This window comes from Notolepis coatsorum (genome assembly GCF_963971535.1).
Source record: "Notolepis coatsorum genome assembly, chromosome: 12".
Classification (NCBI taxonomy): domain Eukaryota; kingdom Metazoa; phylum Chordata; class Actinopteri; order Aulopiformes; family Paralepididae; genus Notolepis; species Notolepis coatsorum.
Window position 1 is genome coordinate 31556024 of NC_140176.1, and position 20909 is coordinate 31576932.

The following is a 20909-nucleotide window of genomic DNA, read 5'->3' on the forward strand; positions in this document are numbered from 1 at the left end:
CCCTTCCTGGTCGTTGCACGCATTTGCCCCCTACTTGCCGGTCTAGGGAGCCCTGAAGTCTATCACATGCTTCCTCCGATACATAGGAGACAGCCAGCAGCCTCTTTTCACCTGGCAGCGAGGACTCTCATTGGGTGAGTGTAACGCGTGGGAGGGCACACTACCTCACCCAGATCCCTTCCTCGCTGTGCAGGCCTGCGCCCTGACCGACCTGTAGGAGTCGCTGTTTACAACGACCAGATTACCACCCACCGGCTTCCCTCCCGCTAACACTGCCAATTGTGTCAGTATGACGACCGGCCAAGCCGGAGGCACCGCTGACAGCTGGATTCGATACCAGTGTCTCTGCGGTGGTAGACAGACGCTTAGTCCGCTTTGCTACCCGGCCGCCTAACTTAAAATAATCTAAACTAAAATTGGGGGTTTTGTCCGTCCTTAAAGCTTGAGATTCTCAAGATCCTCCCCTCCGTTGCAGAGTTTCAACCTTTGTCAATCAAGTTGTACATGTTTTAATTGATTTGTTATCCTTACTTTTGTCTACCCTCATCTTGTTGTCTTATTGTTATGATTGTATACGCTGTGTGATTTTATACACTTTTATGTATGTACACTCGACATGAGGGAAACCCCAGTTGCCTTTCGAGTTTAAATAAAGCTTTGAAATGAAATTAAAAAGTTGGACACATCACACTCTTGCCTAGTCTTGCCTACAGCCGTGGCTGGGGGGGGGTATAGGCCAGCACGCCCCCCCCCCCCCCCCCCCCCCGGCCCCTGATTTGTCGTTAATAAATCATCTACTTGTATCATTAATGCAACGCTCCCTAATGGCGCTGCAACATGAAGGATTGGAACCGTCAGGCTCAGCTGCGACGAGAGGCATCTCCTCTGTGTTTCTACTCCCAAGTCACTCCGACGAATATGTGTTCCCGCAAACATGGCATGGTAAATAAATAAACAGAAATACATGAGCAGTGCTGTAGCACGACAGTGTTAGCGTGTAGCTCTTAGAACATTAGTATGTAACTCGTCCTAAGGCCCTACAGTGTCTCCCCACAGGTGATTGACCCATCTCCAACTCCGCCCCTCTTTTTCTCAATCCCCTCGAAAGCAACAGTTGTGATTGGAGGATCGAGAAAAAGAGGGCGGATGTTTTGATATAGATCATTTGGGTTCCTGTGTGTGTGTGTGTGTGTGTGTGTGTGTGCGTGTGTGTGTGTGTGTGTGTTGTGTGTGTGTGTGTGTGTGTGTGACATGTGTCCTACAGCTGGGATGGGCAATGCACAATGCCCTCATCGCATCTTTCTTTATTTTTCCTCATATTTTTATAATAATAATAATAATAATAATAAATTCAATTTGTACAGCACTTTATATTTGTGAAAATCTCAAAGTGCTACAAGAGATAAAGATAAAAAGTGAAATGAATAAAACAATTAAAATGAATAAAACAACCAATGAAATGGAAGAACATATAAAAAACATATATATATATTTAAAAAGAATAATAATAAAATTAATAGAAGTAAAAATAAAAGTAAAAGAATAATTCAGGCAAAAGCCTGTTTTTATTCAGAGTTAATTGTATTGCCTATATTTATGTCTTTCTACTATTACCCTGCCCGCGTACCTTGATACCACCATATCTTGATTAATTGAAAATGGAGGACCCTTATGTACCCAAGACGAAAGTATTTTTCTGGTCTTCATCCTCTTAGCAGTTGTTTGTATTGAGCTGTATTGTATTGTACCCATTCTGCCATCTGTTAATAACGTTTTCAATCAATCAATCAATCAATACCTGTACCCCCCTCCCACATGCTGCTATGACGCCTGCATTTCCCCAAGGGGATCAATCAAGGAATATCTTATCTTATTGTATGTTACACAGTCAAGCGGTGGGATGACAATGCAAGACGAGACAGTATTCATGTGTTATTACCTATATGTATGGGACACACTGCAGTCAGCGCTGCAGGATAATCATTGTCTCCGGCCTGATCACACCCCTGGGCAGACTAAATCTCTGGACAATCGGCTGATTACTGGGATTGAAAGGTCAGAGAGCAACCTGATCTCTCATTGTTGGCGCTGGCGCTGGTTGTTCCGGTGCAGGTGGATGATTCTAGAACAACAACACCCCCCCCAACACACACACACACACACACGCACACACACACACACACACACACACACACACACACACACCTCTACAACCACGTGTAGCCTGGGATCAAAGCCTGACAGAACTTTCTCTCCTGTGTCTCTCCCTTACTATGTCTCATCCTTCTGTCACTGATTGATTGATTGATTGATTGATTGATTGAAAATTGTATTAACAGATTACAGAATGGGTACAATACAGTACAGCTCAATACACACAATTGTTAAGGGAATGCAGACCAGAGAAAGACTTTCGTCTTGTTTACATCAGGGTCCCCCATTTTCAATTCATCATATATGATCACTACTATGAATGAACAGACTATCTGACTGCCCATAAAGAAAGTGCAACACAACAGCCTATTTACTGATATGAGGGGGATATTTGTGATTATCTCCGAGGTTAGAATGTGAAAAACGCTGCAAGGGTATAGGTGATAATCTGGCGATAATTATCTCTCCAAAATGTCCACTTTGCTCCTGTTTGCCTATTATTTCAAACTCGCGTCTCTGTCGGCGCATGGTGTAAAATCCATAGCTGCCAAAACATGCGACTTCCCACCGTAGAAGGGGGGGCAACTTTGGGCTCAAGTTGAGCCGCTCAACCCGCATGTGATAAATATCACCGGGGCAACAGAGTCAAACAGATGCTGAGGATGATGCCCGTGCTGCGCAGTGCGCAACAATAAGCGGCCTCACATCATCATCACAGATCATATTGAATTGGGAGAGATCCGCGCGCACCGTTGCCGCTCCGCACCCGCCGCGTCCTCACGCCCTGGGCAGACCAGACGCGCTCAGTTACCCACCGCGTCCTCGCACGCGCTCAGTTACCCACCGCGTCCTCTCACGCGCTCAGTTACCCGCCGTGTCCTCTCACGCGCTCAGTTACCCGCCGTGTCCTCTCACGAGCTCAGTTGTTACCCACCGTGTCCTCTCACGCGCTCAGTTACCCGCTGTGTCCTCTCACACGCTCAGTTACCCCCGCGTCCTCTCACGCGCTCAGTTACCCACCGCGTCCTCTCACGCGCTCAGTTACCCGCCACGTCCTCTCACGCGCTAAGTTACCCACCGTGTCCTCTCACGCGCTCAGTTACCCACCGCATCCTCTCACGCGCTCAGTTACCCGCCGCGTCCTCACGCACTCAGTTACCCACCGCGTCCTCTCACGCGCTCAGTTACCCACCGCGTCCTCTCACGCGCTCAGTTACCCACCGCGTCCTCTCACGCGCTCAGTTACCCACCGCGTCCTCTCACGCGGCGCGTAAACAACACAAAAAAAACATGAGAGACAAACCGCCAAACAACCGTCGCCTCATCATCATAACCGTCTCATTCACAAGTAACAACAGGGGGTTGTTGTTGTTGTTATTATTATTATTATCTTACCGCCGTCGCCGTAGGTCTCGATGCCGTATCCGTCCTGCAGCCCGTTACTCCAGGTGCCGTCGTACCGGGCCGGTGTGTTGTGGCTCTGTCGCACCCCATAGCGCCCCTTGAAGCCGTGGCTCCACTCGCCCCGGTAAGTCCACCTGCCCTTGTTCTCCACGCCGAGGCCGTGCCGCTTCCCCTGGGACCAGTAGCCCTGGTAGGTGTTGCCGCTGGGCCAGGTGTACACGCCGACTATCTCGAAGCCGTGGGACCAGGAGCCGGCGTACTCGCCCTGGCCCTTGGGTCCGGTGCAGATGCCGTGTCCGTGGGCTTTGCCGTCCTCCCACCCGCCGCAATAAGTACCGCCATCGTCGAAGTCGAACCTTCCGCCCGTCATTCAGAAGAGGCTGGAGGATGGGAGCTGAACGCGCGGCGCGGACCCGGTGGTGGTGGTGTGTCGTATCCCCCTCCCCGCAGCCGCACCACGGGATCCAGGACTGACGGTGTGAAGGATGTGGGAAAGGGATGAACCGACCAGGATGGATGGATGGATGATGACTCCTGTTTGTATAGAAGTAAACGAGGGGGGGGGGGAAGACGGCGCGGTGATGAGCGGCGCGGCGGCTCTTCAGATTTGATATGCGGTGATATAAAAAATTAAAAGAAACGGCATGCGTAATGTGTGTAAAGTGTACAGGACAGGTATGAATGGAGAGCGTCGTTTACCGCGAGGCGCGCTGTGTGTGTGCTCCTTCTCCCCCCTCTCTCACCCACTGACCACAGGGAGGGTGAGCGAGAGACGCGTCGAGTCGCCGCCGAAGAAAGACACCGCCAATTGCAGCGTCATGCTAGTGGTTCCCGCCCACTCTGTCCCCCAGCCCCCCCCCCCACCCCCGGGCTAATTAAGCGCGTGTATGCGCTCGAGCCCTCTGAATAATGTACTGCTGTTCGACCAATCAATCATACTTGAGGTGACAGCGCGAGGCTCTGCCGCGGGACGTTTGAAAAAAAAAACGCGCGCGCCTTTGCCTCGCACACAGGTGTGATGTGAAGCTCTAATTCTGTTGGCACGAGTGACTGGTGATACGAGCGGCAATTCCCCTTTGATCATGACGTGTAACTGATTTCAAACGGTTTGTTATTATGGGAAATAGAATGTGGGCCTTTTTTACATAGGCTTCGCATCCCTGTAAATGGAAACGAATGGAACCTTCCAGCCATTTATATTGACGAATTTAATATTCTTATTTCATTATAGCTGGAGGAAAAAAAACATTAAAAAAATGTCTTGCTCCATTTGTATTTATTTTATTCAAATGTAATGTATTATTTATATTTCTTTTTCAAATCTTGCTGATGAATACTTGGTGTGGTGATTTGAAAGAGGTGGATTACAGCGACCTCTGCTGTTCATTAATACCCATTGCAGGGGTGGGGGAAATGAGACTAAAGTAATTGCCTCAAATCTATTTTGTGCAGCAAAACGTGAAAAACAAAACAAAACAAGATGTTCACAATAAACCAAAAGCAATCAAGTGCATTTTACACCCCACACCCCTGTAACACCCACTCTTAGGTCCAAATGAAAGAGAAGAGAAGGATGCTCCAAACCTCTAGGGGGGGTCTGACACTGATGACGCGTTCCGTTCGGTGGTGCTGAAGCTGCTCCCATACGACCTCACCACCACACTGGTAAAATGGCGGCCGAAAACAGCTCTGAGTCTCAAGATGAGAAAGAACTTCTCATCCAGAAGAGCGCCTTACAAGATACACAGCAAGACAGCGGGGTGGTTACAGAAAGCATGAAACCAAAACAATCCAAACTGACGCTGTATCACTGGACGCAGTCCTTCAGTTCTCAAAAGGTGAGTGTCACGCCGCGCGACGCTTCAACACCACGGTCACCGGACAGCTCCTCACCCCAAGCAGAATCCAGCGCCACAGGCAAATCAGTGATGATTTTAAATTCGATTAGATTATATTCAAATGTATTGTCATCATACAGCACAAGTACAGTACAACGAAAATAAGTTTGGCTAGGAATTTAGCCTATGCACCTTTTATTTTTTCCATTATTGAGGTAAATAGTATGTTTGCCTCATTTCAGTATTGTTTTTTTAAGCCAGAAAATCGTTTGTTTAATTTTTTACAGGCATGCAACTCATGCCTATACTCAAGGTTGAAGCAAGCATAATGCATTGGGCTCCAAACTCAAAGTACACAAAGCTAGAGGAACAGACATACATACTAGACAAACATACATACATATTACTACATAAGACTATAGTACACATGCATGCACACGGACACACACAAACATATGCAAATACACATATATTGCCATGAAGCAGGGAACACACACACATTTATACATACGTAACACATGTAAAATGACTCTATCATGATCATTTAAAGAATGTCACTATTAATGATGTGCTCATTTTAACTAATGCACTTTTGGTAATGATGATGTGTAATGACCACTTTTAAGTAGAAAAGCCTAACCAGGGACAGGGGTCTCAAATTAGCCTTGGCTAGAAATCCTACATCTGTATCTTGTCATTGTAACTTGCTACAATGTTTTCTTTTGCATTGTCCCTGACAAATAAACAAAATACATACATAAATAAGAAATCTCTGTAACAGGAGTAGACAGCCCATCAGTAATCAAAAGCGTAGGTCATGCCTTGCATTTCAGTAGGCATCACAATAATGCACCATGTGTCAAATGCACCACACTAAGCTGAGTGACACGTGACAACCCTTACACTGTGCAGAGAAGCCTGCTTTACCTGACGCTACATGTGTGGAACGATTGCATATTTAGTTGCAACGTATTATTATCTCTTGCCACAAGAAAGCCGTGATGCACAGAGATAATGCTATTTTCAAAAAGTCACTGAAAGAGAAATTGCTCAAATCTTATCTGTAAATAGTAACTAAACTTGGGAATATTATTGTCTGTATTTATGTATGTATGTAGTGTAGGTAGGTAAGGTGTGTAAGCTTATGCATATTGTATTTTGTCCATATTTGGAGGCCATTGTTTGTGATCAGGCTCCCTCCAAAAGCTTTAAATAGCTTCTTGGGAGACCTGGCACATGCACACAATTTTGATGATGATGTTCCTACGATGATGACTTGTATCGTATCGTGTGTGTGTGTGTGTGTGTGTGAATACATTAAAATTGAATTAAAATTCAACAAATAATGTATTTATAGACCCACATGTATGTTGTCATCTGCCTGGTGGCTGCGTTTATCCAAAGTGCCTTATTGTACATTACGAGTGCACACAGTTTCTTGGCATGGGGGGGGGGGGGGGGAGCCACAGTGGCAATTGAACATCTAACATCCTGGCATTGTTCATGCCATGATGCTCTATCCTCTGAGCCACATTTACATCTAGTCATTTAGCTGATGCTTTTATCCAAAGCGACTTACAAATTGTGAACAACAAGTCAGCAGGGAGGGTACAACTCTGGCAGCTAAGGGTCAGTAAGATTGTTTGTAAAATAGTGTTGAACTTGAGTGTTAACACTCTGAGTGGATAGTAGTATAGACATATTTTAACATGATAGGTAGTAGTATATGTATAGTAGCATAGTAGCATAGACATATTAGCATGGTAGGTTGTATAAGTATAGTAACATAGTAGTATAGAGTAGACATATTAGCATGATAGGTAGTAGTATAAGTATAGTAGCATAGTAGGTGGGGTATCTCCCGGGCCTTTCTGTGTGGAGTTTGCATGTTCTCCCCGTGCTCGCAAGGGTTTCCCCTCCCGATAAGATAAACCCAATGGAAAAACATGTACAACAGATCGCTAACGCTGTCGCATCCCTGACAAAGACGGACATGAGCACTTTGATTGGTCCCCGGGGTGCGGCCCCACGCCGCAGCCCTTATCTGCTCCCAGCTGCCCTTGGGGGGGAAGAACGACGGCATGGGTCAAGCGCAGAGACTCAATTTAATCTGCGACCCAAAAATTGCATGTGTGTGTTTTGTGTGTGCCGCCCATCGCATGTGTGTCACTGCATGATAAATAATGACTTCTTCAAAAGTCCAGTTATTATTATTATTATTATTATTATTATTATTATTATTATTATTATTATTATTATTATTATTATTATTATTATTATTATTATTATTATTATTATTATTATTATTATTCTTGACCAAGACACTTAACCCCTAACTGCTCCCGATGAGCAGGTTGGCACCTTGCATGGTTGCCTCCGCCGTCGGTGTGTGAATGTGTGAGTGAATTGGTGAATGTGAGGAACAAAGTTGTAAAGCGCTTTGGATAAAAGCTCTATATAAAAGCTCTATATAAAAGCAGCATTTATTTATATATACAGTAACTGTTGTGTTGTAGGTGCGCCTGGCCATAGCGGAGAAGGGCCTGCGCTGCGAGGAGTACGACGTCAGCCTGCCTCTGAGCGAACACAACGAGCCCTGGTTCATGCGTCTGAACCCCGCAGGAGAAGTCCCGGTTCTGGTCCACGAGGACAACGTCATCTGTGACCCCACGCTGATCATGGACTACCTGGAGCAGAACGTCACAGCCGGTGAGGCGGAGGAAAGGTCCAGACACGCCGTGGCCATTTGGTTGTCGTCCCCCCCCCCCCCCCCCCCCCCCAAACACAGTCACTCGTCACGTCGGAGTGGAAGTTCCCACTTTTGTCCTTTAGTTTTGTGCGTTTGTTAGTATTGTTAGCATTCCTCATTGAAACCTTTGGGGCACGGCTAGCTTCAAGCTGACAGCTATACTACGGTCCACGAGTAATGCTAATATTGAGTCCATTATAATTATGAGTCCATGAGTAATAATGCTAACATGCCAGTATCCTTTTAAAGACATCTATATATAGATAAATAGATAGATAAATAGATAGATAAATAGATAGATAGATAGATAGATAGATAGATAGATAGATAGATAGATAGATAGATAGATAGATAGATAGATAGATAGATAGATAGATAGATAGACGGACGGACGGACAGACAGACAGACAGACAGGGTCCATGAGTAATGCTAATAATGCTAACATGCCGTTTTATGGGGAAACTCAGTGACAAATATGATATGCTACCCCCCATGCAATGTGCCAGGTGTCTAACGGAGAAACATATCTGAGTATGCTTTTAAAGGAACATGCCAACAATCTGGGAAATGCGCTTACCGTTTTCTCCAGAGTCAGACAAGAAGATAAATACAGATCTGTGCGTTCAGTAGAAAGGTAGCTGATCCGTATCTGCTTCCATTCATTCATTCATTCATGCAGATTCAGATTCAGATTAAGATATGCTACAAGTAAAATGGAATTCTTACTCTCCGTTTGCTCCACAGCATAAAGGAATAAAAAAGCAACAATTTACAGAATAAAAAAGCAGGTATTTATATACAATATACAATAAACTGTCTGCGGTATGTCCAATAAAAGGCTAAACTAAGCTAGCTTGCAGCCGGACGGACAGCTCTCTAGCATTCATGCTGAGTATTGCAGCCCCGCAAAGCCTCACCGTACCGTTAGACACTGTTCTGTGAAATTACTTAATAGGTTATTTATTATAAGTTTTACAAAGAAGCATTTTGTTTGTTCGCTGTGCGTTTTCTTTTGTTGCAAGTTTGATGTGTGTATATAATTTAATCCATTCTTGATTTGTTGCCTTGCATTTTTGTTTATTCATTCTGTTGTTTATCCATTCATTGTTACTTTAATTTTCCCATTTTGTCTTGGTTTACACTGATCCATGGTAGCTATGTTCTGAGAGGCTTGCATCAAACATGGATAAGAAGAACGGAGAATCTGGTAAGCACGAGCAACGGATTATGAATTTCAGTAACCACTGTTCAATTACATTCATGATTAATGATCAATTATAAAGTGGATAGCTAGATGGATAGACAGACAGACAGACAGACAGACAGACAGACAGACAGACAGACAGACAGACAGACAGATAGATAGATAGATAGATAGATAGATAGATAGATAGATAGATAGATAGATAGATAGATAGATAGATAGATAGATAGATAGATAGATAGATAGATAGATAGATAGATAGATAGATAGATAGATAGATAGATAGATAGTTCGAACGCCAATTTAAATTCTCGGATAATAATAATAATGGCTTGGATTTATTTCACATACCCAAGGTGCTTTACAAAAAAGGGGGAGATGGGAGAGTGATAACAGTGGCCTAAACTGAGAAGAAACAAATTACAAAAACAAAACAGAGCAAACAGAACAGAACAACAGAACAAAACAAAATAGAACAAACAGAGTGAACAGGATGCCAACGAGCATCAGAGACCACATGCCTGGTGGGTGAAGAGGTGGGTGTTCAGCAGGTTTTTAAAGTGGGCGAGAGAGTCCGCATTTCGGATGTCCATGGGGAGGGAGTTCCAAAGGGTGGGGGCAGCGGATAGATCAGATAAGATAATGTTTTAATTTTTTTATCTACTTTTTTCTCCCATTTTCTATTTTTCTCCCATCCCAATTTCGTATCGTCCAATTCTACCCTCCCCTGTCTCGAACGCTGTTAGGCCATGCCTCCCACTGGCCGGCTGCAATGTGGACGAAGCCTTACATCACGTGTCCCCTCCGGTACTCGAGGAAGCAGCCGTCGCATCTTTTCACCTGCACAGCGCGATCTCTCAGAGGCGGGGGTCTGCGTGGGAGGGACACAGGCGCACCAACCGACCTGTAGGAGTCGCTGTCCACAACGTCCGATCCCCACCCATCAGCTTTCCCACCCCTAATACTGCCAATTGTATATGAACGACCAGCCAAGCTGATAGCAATGCGGAGAGCTGGGCTCGAACCCAGCGTCTCCTGCATTGGTGGTGAGCGCCTTGCCCACTGCACCACCTAGCCGCCCCCAGATAAGATAATGTTGACAGATTTATTGGAACGGAATGTCTGAAAATTAGACACTGCATTTCAGGGCATTATTAGCCTTGCAAACCAATTACAGTTAATGGATATGAACCTTGAACCTTGAAGCTTGAGAAAACTATTTGCGTCTAAAAATAAATGACAAGACAGTTGTCCTAAAAGTAGGCTACTGTGAGGAGTAGAGTAGAGAGTAGAGTAGATAGTAGAGAGTAGAGAGGAGAGAGGAGATAGTAGAGAGTAGAGAGGAGAGAGTAGATAGTAGAGAGTAGATAGTAAAGAGTAGAGAGTAAAGAGTAAAGAGTAGAGAGTAGAGAGTAGATAGTAGAGAGTAGATACTGATAGTATAGAGTAAAGAGTATAGAGTAGATTGTAGAGAGTAGATAGTAGAGAGTAGATAGTAGAGAGTAGATAGTAGAGAGTAGATACTGATAGTATAGAGTAAAGAGTAGAGAGTAGATTGTAGAGAGTAGAGAGTAGATAGTAGAGAGTAGATAGTAGAGAGTAGGGCTCCAGACTAACTTTTTTCACCACCGTCCCGGAACCGTCCCGAAATACAATTGTAACTGTACCAAAGTGAATGTAAACCGCCCCAAAAATCTAAATGTCGTATATATATATTTTTTTTTTATATTTTTTTTATTATTGCAGAACAAAAATTATTAAAAGTCAGTACTCAACACATAATGCATAATGAAACTTTCAGTCAAGGTGGTTAAAATTACATGCAAGTACAGAAACAAGATAAAACAAAAATAGTCCATAATAACATTTTGACCGTATACAGTGTATATCCAATAAATTACAATTATATAAATTATATAAAATTATATAAATGTTAGTATAGAATATACCCCTAATACCTATTTTCTAAAACCCTACACACATATGCTCCAGCTCGAACCCCCCCCCTCCCGGACCCCCCCTTGGATAGTACCTCCATTATCCCTCACTCCTAACCAGACACTACCATTATAAGCTAGCTTTTATTCTCTCCACCACTTCTACCCACATTGACATTTTGGATTCATTGAGACCCAGAATTCTTGCTGTAGATATTTCTTGATATATCACATCGAGATATGTAAGAAACCAAACTTTCCGGCACATTTTTTCCGGTTGAAACCAGCGTGATGCGATCAGCTTTTTAGCTACTGTGATACCCGATAAAACCAATCTCTTTAGCTGTGGATTCACTGCAAACTCAAAAACATCATTCAATAGTAATACCGAGGGGTGTACAGGTATATTCCAAGATACGAGTTTTGATAACTGTTGGGACACATCTTTCCAGAATGCCTTAACTGGTGGGCAGTCCCAATACATGTGCATAAATGTTCCTTCGTCCCCATTTGTACATTGGGAGCATTTGGAGTCTTGTTTAAGCCCCATTCTGCACAGTCTTATAGGAGTCAAGTATGTCCTGTGAATATAGTTCAGATTGATTTGTTGATGATCCGGGTTCCTTGATGTGAGTCGGACATTTGCCCAGGCTCCTTGCCAATCAAAGTCATTTTCCAGGTCTGGTATATCCCTCCTCCAGACTCGTGTCTAGTTGAAGGGTTTCATACGAGGACGTTAGTAATTGATAATAAAAACCTGATACAAAACCTCCTAATGTTTCTCTTTCATAGAAAAATTTGTGGAATCTGTGGTGTTCAATTGGTATGAGTAATGGAACACCGTGAGACCTCAGACATAGTCGTAACTGTATATAAAAAAGCCATGTGGACTCGGTGAGGTTAAACTTTGTGCATATTTCGCCATAACTACAGAAGCCCTGGTTATTAAAAATATCCCCTAATGAGTGTATGCCTTGCTCTTCCCATATAGGGAATCTTATAGGGCGTTTTCCCATTAAGAGTGCATAGTTATTGAATATGGGAGTGTGATTATGCCATTCTTGAGGGTTAGGATATTTCTTTTGTGTTTCCCGCCATGTTCTGATTGCATGGGTAATTATGGGGCCAAATTCCCGCTCACAATGCTTGATTGAAAGTTTAGTGTGTGCTATGTCTTTCAGTCTCTGTGGGGCTACTATGTTTTCTTCCAATTCTCTCCAAGATACCAAAGCCTGGGGATCAAACCATATTTTCAATGGTCTTAATGTGAAAGCCTTAAAATATTGTAAAAAATCTGGAACTGCCATGCCACCGTCTGCTTTATTTCTCTGTGCGGTGGATCTTTTTATGCGAGGTGGTTTGTTATTCCAAATACATTTGTATGTGGAGGATTGTAATCTTTTCCAGTAGCCCTCTGGAGGAGGTAACGGTAGCATTGAGCTGATGAAATTGATTCTTGGTAACACATTCATCTTAACTATTGATACCCTTGCCTGTACTGAGTTTTTAAGTTTTGCCCACCTGTCCAGGTCGTCTTTGATTTTGTTCTGTATTTTTGTGTAATTGTGCTTCACCGTTTGTCTTATGGTGGGAAAAATTTCCACCCCCAAGCATCTAAAATGTTTAACCATGGGTATCGCACCTGGGAGGGTTGTGTCTTTTTTTGCCCGGATGTTAAGAGGAAGGAAAGCCGACTTAGGCTAATTTATTTTAAATCCCGATAAATCACCAAAGTTCTCTATCAACTTGAGTAGATGCGGCAATGTGGTGTTGGGGTTTTGCATGAACAATATTACGTCGTCCGCATATAAACAAATTTTATGTTGTGTGCCCTTGATTACGATTGGTTCTATGTGTTGGGAATGTCTTATAAATTGTGCTAAAGGCTCTAATGATAGATCGAATAGTCCGGGACTAAGAGGGCAACCCTGTCTGGCTGAGCGTGATACCGGAAAGATTTCGGAGATGAATGTGCCTGTAGTAATCATGGCAGATGGGTCCTTGTATAGTACTTTAATCATATCAATGAATCCTTTTCCTAACCCCATCCTTGCTAATACTGCCCATAGAAACGACCATTCCAGCCTGTCAAATGCTTTCATAGCATCCAGGGATAGCATCGCCTTAGGTGTGGTGTCCTCATTGTCTGCATCTAGTACGTGCAGTATTCGCCTTATGTTATCATTGATCAGGCGACCTCTTATGAAGCCAGTTTGGTCCGGATGAACTAAAGACGTCATATGCTTTTGCAATCTGATGGCTAATATCTTAGAGTACAGTTTGACATCGGTTCCGAGAAGGCTTAAAGGTCGGTAACTACCGCACTCAGTGGGGTCTTTGTCTTTTTTGAGAAGGACTGAAATGAGTGCGATATTGTGGTGTTTATGGAAGCTCCCCTCCTTGACTGAGTATAAGATCATATTTAGTAATAAGGGTCCAAATATGTCCCAGCAAGAAAGGTACATTTCTGATGGGATACCGTCATTTCCCGGAGCCTTACCGTTTTTCATTCCGGATATGGCCTTCTTGAGTTCTTCTAATGTGATCGGTGCTTCTAACTGTTTAGCGTCGTCCTCCGAAAGTTTAGGGAGAGTAATTTGATTAAGATATGTGTCTAATTTGATTTGATCAAAGGTCGTTTCTGAATTATACAAGTCGGAGTAGAATTCTTTGAATGTATCGTTTATTATTTTGGGGTCTGTTACAAGTACTTGTTGTTTTCTAATGGCAGTTATATCTGCAAATTTTGCATTAATTCTTAATCGCATGGCTAATAGGTGACTAGGTTTAGAACCTTGGAAATACTGCTGTTGTCTTGTGCTGCGTATTTGCATTTCCGATTTTTGTCTGTATATTGCTTTGATCTCTGTCTTTAGAATGTTAACTTGGTTTTCTAGTCTAGTAGAGTTGTTGTATTTTAAAGAATTAAATAGCGTTGAGTAAAGCGTTTCCATTTCCGACAGTTTTGTGCATTGATTTTTGCGCAATATGGAGGAAAATCTATCCGTGAAATCCTTGATCATACCCTTTACCGACATCCATAATATTCTGGGGTCTTGCTCCGCGTTTGCATTATCCCGAAGGAATACTGTGAGAGCTTCTTTAAATTGTGTAATGAATTCATTGTTGTTAAGCAGCATAGTATTAAAATGCCATCTTGGGGCCCGGGAAGATAGTGTACCAAATGTTGCTTTCAGGATTAAGTAACAGTGATCTGATAGCGCATTGGGTATCATTTCCACTTCATATTTATCAAATATTCTCGGGGATGCAAAGACGTAATCAATTCTGGATAATGTGTTGTGTCTCGCCGTACGACAGGAGTACTTACGGGTCATGGGGTTAAGTGAACGCCATAAATCAATTACCCCTGTAGACTTTGACCAATCTTTTAATGCTTTAGATGAATTTTTTTGTTCGCTGGAAAAGGCAAGGTAAGTTCTGTATCGTATCGCTCTCGCTCGGCATCGCTCTCTGCACTATCTCGCATACGTGCACGCGCACTGAATAAAGACCACAATGTACCTTTAATCCCAATATTCGTCTGACCACACCCCTATCAGCTTACCCATATAAGCAGGGGTGGGGCCACCCACTCTCCTCCTTCTCGCTTTCACCACAAGGAAGAAGTGCCTCGGTAGATCCCCACACTTGACACCATGATGGAAGAAAGGTTTAGGAGCAGCTTTGGGAAACAAGGATACGTTGACATCATATCTTTATTTTCTCTCTCACTATTTTCGAGAAAATACGGCGATATTGTCTTCGTACTGGAGTGTCTGGAAGATGATGATCATTCTAAAAACCCTCCACCGGTTTTCGTATTGGGAGCACGCCGCTGCATGCTTCTCAACTGCAGTTCCTTGCTGTGTTTGTTGGGGTGAAACCTGTCAGGCCACAGCTGAACTGTCGGACATGCCGCTGTTGTGAGAAGCGGTGCGTTCCAGGTTGGGTGAGTAGTGTTTGCTGGCGGGCTCCACTTGTCTGTTAGTGCTATGGGGGCTACTTGACAAAGTTTATGGAAACCGGCCCCAGGCTAGGGTCCTTTGTTCAGCCACCTAGGCGACAGAAGGCCTTGGTCTGAAGACCATTATAGTTTTAACTAGTGGGCCGCGACCATTGACACTGGTGATCCCTGTGTGTTCTGGACGAGTGGATTCTCTCTGTCACCGTGTTAAGGCCCCATCTTTCATATCCAAATGAGAGTATTCCTTCACGAGGGGATATGTGCATGTAATGTGCGATAGCGGCAGATTCATGTTCAAAGTCAGCTACACAGGCCAGTTGGTACTGTGCTGATTCCGTCGGATGTGGTAAAGTCACCGTTGTGAAGCGGTGTTGACATCTTGTTTTCTCTTTTCTCTTAAAAAGTGAGGAGAGGTTCAGAACGGCGGCCTGTCTGGGTGAGTGTTATGTCATTGTTTACATGTTCATAGCTTACGGTTAGCCAGTCAGCTGTTAACTGCTGCGTTAGCCTGCTGGATCGCTGCATGGCCTGCTTAGGGCCTACTATTAGCCAGTCAGCTGTTAGCTGCGGGGCTAGCATGTCGTGGTCGCTAGGTAACGTTAGCTTGCTGCTATGGCCATGGCCTGGCGCGGGGTAGCTTAGCTTCTCGCGCGCCGCCGTGAGCTCGCTTCTGATCGCGTGCGTCGTTAGATCGGCGTCTCGCGAGCAGAAGCAGTAGCACCCGAACGGTTGGAGCGGCCGTTAGCTTGATGCTATTCTGTTGAACGTGCTTTGATTTTAACATGTTTTACACTCTTGACCACGACGTCATCCTTGACAGGGGATGTTTTCGTCGACCCTGCCCTGAGCCAGGACGGCAAGGTTGCATCAACAGGGGACTGTAGTGCGGGTTGGGGCGGTGACGCTGCCCAGTTCGGACAACACAGGGGCGGCTGTGTTCCTACGGTGTCTGTGACTGCACTTCGCTGATCTGCGTTCCGGGTAGGAACGGGGTTGACCAGACCTCATAACACGTCTTCTGGTTTTACTTTGCTAAATGTATTGTGAATAACGGTGTTTTTCCCAAAACGTGTGTTGCTACAATGCATTTAGGATACGTTGCGGGTTATGTGTGAGCTGTTTTTGTCACTGGCAGTTAGCTTCTCCGTGCAAACGGGATGTAATGATCTGGTTGTTGTGTGAGAAACACGGCCGTGTACTCACAACTAAGGTAACTAACCTATGAAGCTATGCTTGGTGACAAGTGAGTAAAAGAATGTTCTTTCTCAGACTGTAATGACAATGAACAGTGTGTTCACACATTAACAGGTTTTCCTGTTTTAACTGGCCGTATTGAGGGTAAAATAGGAGGATTGTGTTTCCCCCCCGGTTCCCTGGGGACTTTTTCATCCTCCTATCAGACATGTTGTGCATTAATTGATTTGTTGATGATCCGGGTTCCTTGATGTGAGTCGGACATTTGCCCAGGCTCCTTGCCAATCAAAGTCATTTTCCAGGTCTGGTATATCCCTCCTCCAGACAGTGTCTAGTTGAAGGGTTTCATACGAGGACGTTAGTAATTGATAATAAAAACCTGATACAAAACCTCCTAATGTTTCTCTTTCATAGAAAAATTTGTGGAATCTGTGGTGTTCAATTGGTATGAGTAATGGAACACCGTGAGACCTCAGACATAGTCGTAACTGTATATAAAAAAGCCATGTGGACTCGGTGAGGTTAAACTTTGTGCATATTTCGCCATAACTACAGAAGCCCTGGTTATTAAAAATATCCCCTAATGAGTGTATGCCTTGCTCTTCCCATATAGGGAATCTTATAGGGCGTTTTCCCATTAAGAGTGCATAGTTATTGAATATGGGAGTGTGATTATGCCATTCTTGAGGGTTAGGATATTTCTTTTGTGTTTCCCGCCATGTTCTGATTGCATGGGTAATTATGGGGCCAAATTCCCGCTCACAATGCTTGATTGAAAGTTTAGTGTGTGCTATGTCTTTCAGTCTCTGTGGGGCTACTATGTTTTCTTCCAATTCTCTCCAAGATACCAAAGCCTGGGGATCAAACCATATTTTCAATGGTCTTAATGTGAAAGCCTTAAAATATTGTAAAAAATCTGGAACTGCCATGCCACCGTCTGCTTTATTTCTCTGTGCGGTGGATCTTTTTATGCGAGGTGGTTTGTTATTCCAAATACATTTGTATGTGGAGGATTGTAATCTTTTCCAGTAGCCCTCTGGAGGAGGTAACGGTAGCATTGAGCTGATGAAATTGATTCTTGGTAACACATTCATCTTAACTATTGATACCCTTGCCTGTACTGAGTTTTTAAGTTTTGCCCACCTGTCCAGGTCGTCTTTGATTTTGTTCTGTATTTTTGTGTAATTGTGCTTCACCGTTTGTCTTATGGTGGGAAAAATTTCCACCCCCAAGCATCTAAAATGTTTAACCATGGGTATCGCACCTGGGAGGGTTGTGTCTTTTTTTGCCCGGATGTTAAGAGGAAGGAAAGCCGACTTAGGCTAATTTATTTTAAATCCCGATAAATCACCAAAGTTCTCTATCAACTTGAGTAGATGCGGCAATGTGGTGTTGGGGTTTTGCATGAACAATATTACGTCGTCCGCATATAAACAAATTTTATGTTGTGTGCCCTTGATTACGATTGGTTCTATGTGTTGGGAATGTCTTATAAATTGTGCTAAAGGCTCTAATGATAGATCGAATAGTCCGGGACTAAGAGGGCAACCCTGTCTGGCTGAGCGTGATACCGGAAAGATTTCGGAGATGAATGTGCCTGTAGTAATCATGGCAGATGGGTCCTTGTATAGTACTTTAATCATATCAATGAATCCTTTTCCTAACCCCATCCTTGCTAATACTGCCCATAGAAACGACCATTCCAGCCTGTCAAATGCTTTCATAGCATCCAGGGATAGCATCGCCTTAGGTGTGGTGTCCTCATTGTCTGCATCTAGTACGTGCAGTATTCGCCTTATGTTATCATTGATCAGGCGACCTCTTATGAAGCCAGTTTGGTCCGGATGAACTAAAGACGTCATATGCTTTTGCAATCTGATGGCTAATATCTTAGAGTACAGTTTGACATCGGTTCCGAGAAGGCTTAAAGGTCGGTAACTACCGCACTCAGTGGGGTCTTTGTCTTTTTTGAGAAGGACTGAAATGAGTGCGATATTGTGGTGTTTATGGAAGCTCCCCTCCTTGACTGAGTATAAGATCATATTTAGTAATAAGGGTCCAAATATGTCCCAGCAAGAAAGGTACATTTCTGATGGGATACCGTCATTTCCCGGAGCCTTACCGTTTTTCATTCCGGATATGGCCTTCTTGAGTTCTTCTAATGTGATCGGTGCTTCTAACTGTTTAGCGTCGTCCTCCGAAAGTTTAGGGAGAGTAATTTGATTAAGATATGTGTCTAATTTGATTTGATCAAAGGTCGTTTCTGAATTATACAAGTCGGAGTAGAATTCTTTGAATGTATCGTTTATTATTTTGGGGTCTGTTACAAGTACTTGTTGTTTTCTAATGGCAGTTATATCTGCAAATTTTGCATTAATTCTTAATCGCATGGCTAATAGGTGACTAGGTTTAGAACCTTGGAAATACTGCTGTTGTCTTGTGCTGCGTATTTGCATTTCCGATTTTTGTCTGTATATTGCTTTGATCTCTGTCTTTAGAATGTTAACTTGGTTTTCTAGTCTAGTAGAGTTGTTGTATTTTAAAGAATTAAATAGCGTTGAGTAAAGCGTTTCCATTTCCGACAGTTTTGTGCATTGATTTTTGCGCAATATGGAGGAAAATCTATCCGTGAAATCCTTGATCATACCCTTTACCGACATCCATAATATTCTGGGGTCTTGCTCCGCGTTTGCATTATCCCGAAGGAATACTGTGAGAGCTTCTTTAAATTGTGTAATGAATTCATTGTTGTTAAGCAGCATAGTATTAAAACGCCATCTTGGGGCCCGGGAAGATAGTGTACCAAATGTTGCTTTCAGGATTAAGTAACAGTGATCTGATAGCGCATTGGGTATCATTTCCACTTCATATTTATCAAATATTCTCGGGGATGCAAAGACGTAATCAATTCTGGATAATGTGTTGTGTCTCGCCGAACGACAGGAGTACTTACGGGTCATGGGGTTAAGTGAACGCCATAAATCAATTACCCCTGTAGACTTTGACCAATCTTTTAATGCTTTAGATGAATTTTTTTGTTCGCTGGAAAAGGCAAGGTAAGTTCTGTATCGTATCGCTCTCGCTCGGCATCGCTCTCTGCACTATCTCGCATACGTGCACGCGCACTGAATAAAGACCACAATGTACCTTTAATCCCAATATTCGTCTGACCACACCCCTATCAGCTTACCCATATAAGCAGGGGTGGGGCCACCCACTCTCCTCCTTCTCGCTTTCACCACAAGGAAGAAGTGCCTCGGTAGATCCCCACACTTGACACCATGATGGAAGAAAGGTTTAGGAGCAGCTTTGGGAAACAAGGATACGTTGACATCATATCTTTATTTTCTCTCTCACTATTTTCGAGAAAATACGGCGATATTGTCTTCGTACTGGAGTGTCTGGAAGATGATGATCATTCTAAAAACCCTCCACCGGTTTTCGTATTGGGAGCACGCCGCTGCATGCTTCTCAACTGCAGTTCCTTGCTGTGTTTGTTGGGGTGAAACCTGTCAGGCCACAGCTGAACTGTCGGACATGCCGCTGTTGTGAGAAGCGGTGCGTTCCAGGTTGGGTGAGTAGTGTTTGCTGGCGGGCTCCACTTGTCTGTTAGTGCTATGGGGGCTACTTGACAAAGTTTATGGAAACCGGCCCCAGGCTAGGGTCCTTTGTTCAGCCACCTAGGCGACAGAAGGCCTTGGTCTGAAGACCATTATAGTTTTAACTAGTGGGCCGCGACCATTGACACTGGTGATCCCTGTGTGTTCTGGACGAGTGGATTCTCTCTGTCACCGTGTTAAGGCCCCATCTTTCATATCCAAATGAGAGTATTCCTTCACGAGGGGATATGTGCATGTAATGTGCGATAGCGGCAGATTCATGTTCAAAGTCAGCTACACAGGCCAGTTGGTACTGTGCTGATTCCGTCGGATGTGGTAAAGTCACCGTTGTGAAGCGGTGTTGACATCTTGTTTTCTCTTTTCTCTTAAAAAGTGAGGAGAGGTTCAGAACGGCGGCCTGTCTGGGTGAGTGTTATGTCATTGTTTACATGTTCATAGCTTACGGTTAGCCAGTCAGCTGTTAACTGCTGCGTTAGCCTGCTGGATCGCTGCATGGCCTGCTTAGGGCCTACTATTAGCCAGTCAGCTGTTAGCTGCGGGGCTAGCATGTCGTGGTCGCTAGGTAACGTTAGCTTGCTGCTATGGCCATGGCCTGGCGCGGGGTAGCTTAGCTTCTCGCGCGCCGCCGTGAGCTCGCTTCTGATCGCGTGCGTCGTTAGATCGGCGTCTCGCGAGCAGAAGCAGTAGCACCCGAACGGTTGGAGCGGCCGTTAGCTTGATGCTATTCTGTTGAACGTGCTTTGATTTTAACATGTTTTACACTCTTGACCACGACGTCATCCTTGACAGGGGATGTTTTCGTCGACCCTGCCCTGAGCCAGGACGGCAAGGTTGCATCAAC

At 44.1% G+C, this 20909-nt stretch overlaps 2 protein-coding genes across 2 annotated transcripts in view; one reads left to right on the top strand and one right to left on the bottom strand.

Moving 5' to 3' along the window:
* Window positions 1–4297, bottom strand: part of jph1a (junctophilin 1a) — a 131819-nt gene extending 127522 nt beyond the window's left edge. The window contains exon 1 of the mRNA XM_084325632.1: window positions 3550–4297. Within this exon, the coding sequence (XP_084181758.1) occupies window positions 3550–3928 (379 nt within the window). The 5' untranslated portion in view covers window positions 3929–4297. The remainder of the gene's footprint in view (window positions 1–3549) is intronic.
* A 931-nt stretch (window positions 4298–5228) lies between these two features.
* LOC311238166 (ganglioside-induced differentiation-associated protein 1-like) overlaps window positions 5229–20909 on the top strand; it is a gene marked incomplete at both ends in the record, with an annotated part of 57504 nt that continues 41823 nt past the window's right edge. Inside the window, 2 exons of the mRNA XM_084326179.1 lie at window positions 5229–5396; window positions 7913–8105. Coding sequence (XP_084182305.1) covers window positions 5229–5396; window positions 7913–8105 — 361 coding nt within the window. The remainder of the gene's footprint in view (window positions 5397–7912; window positions 8106–20909) is intronic.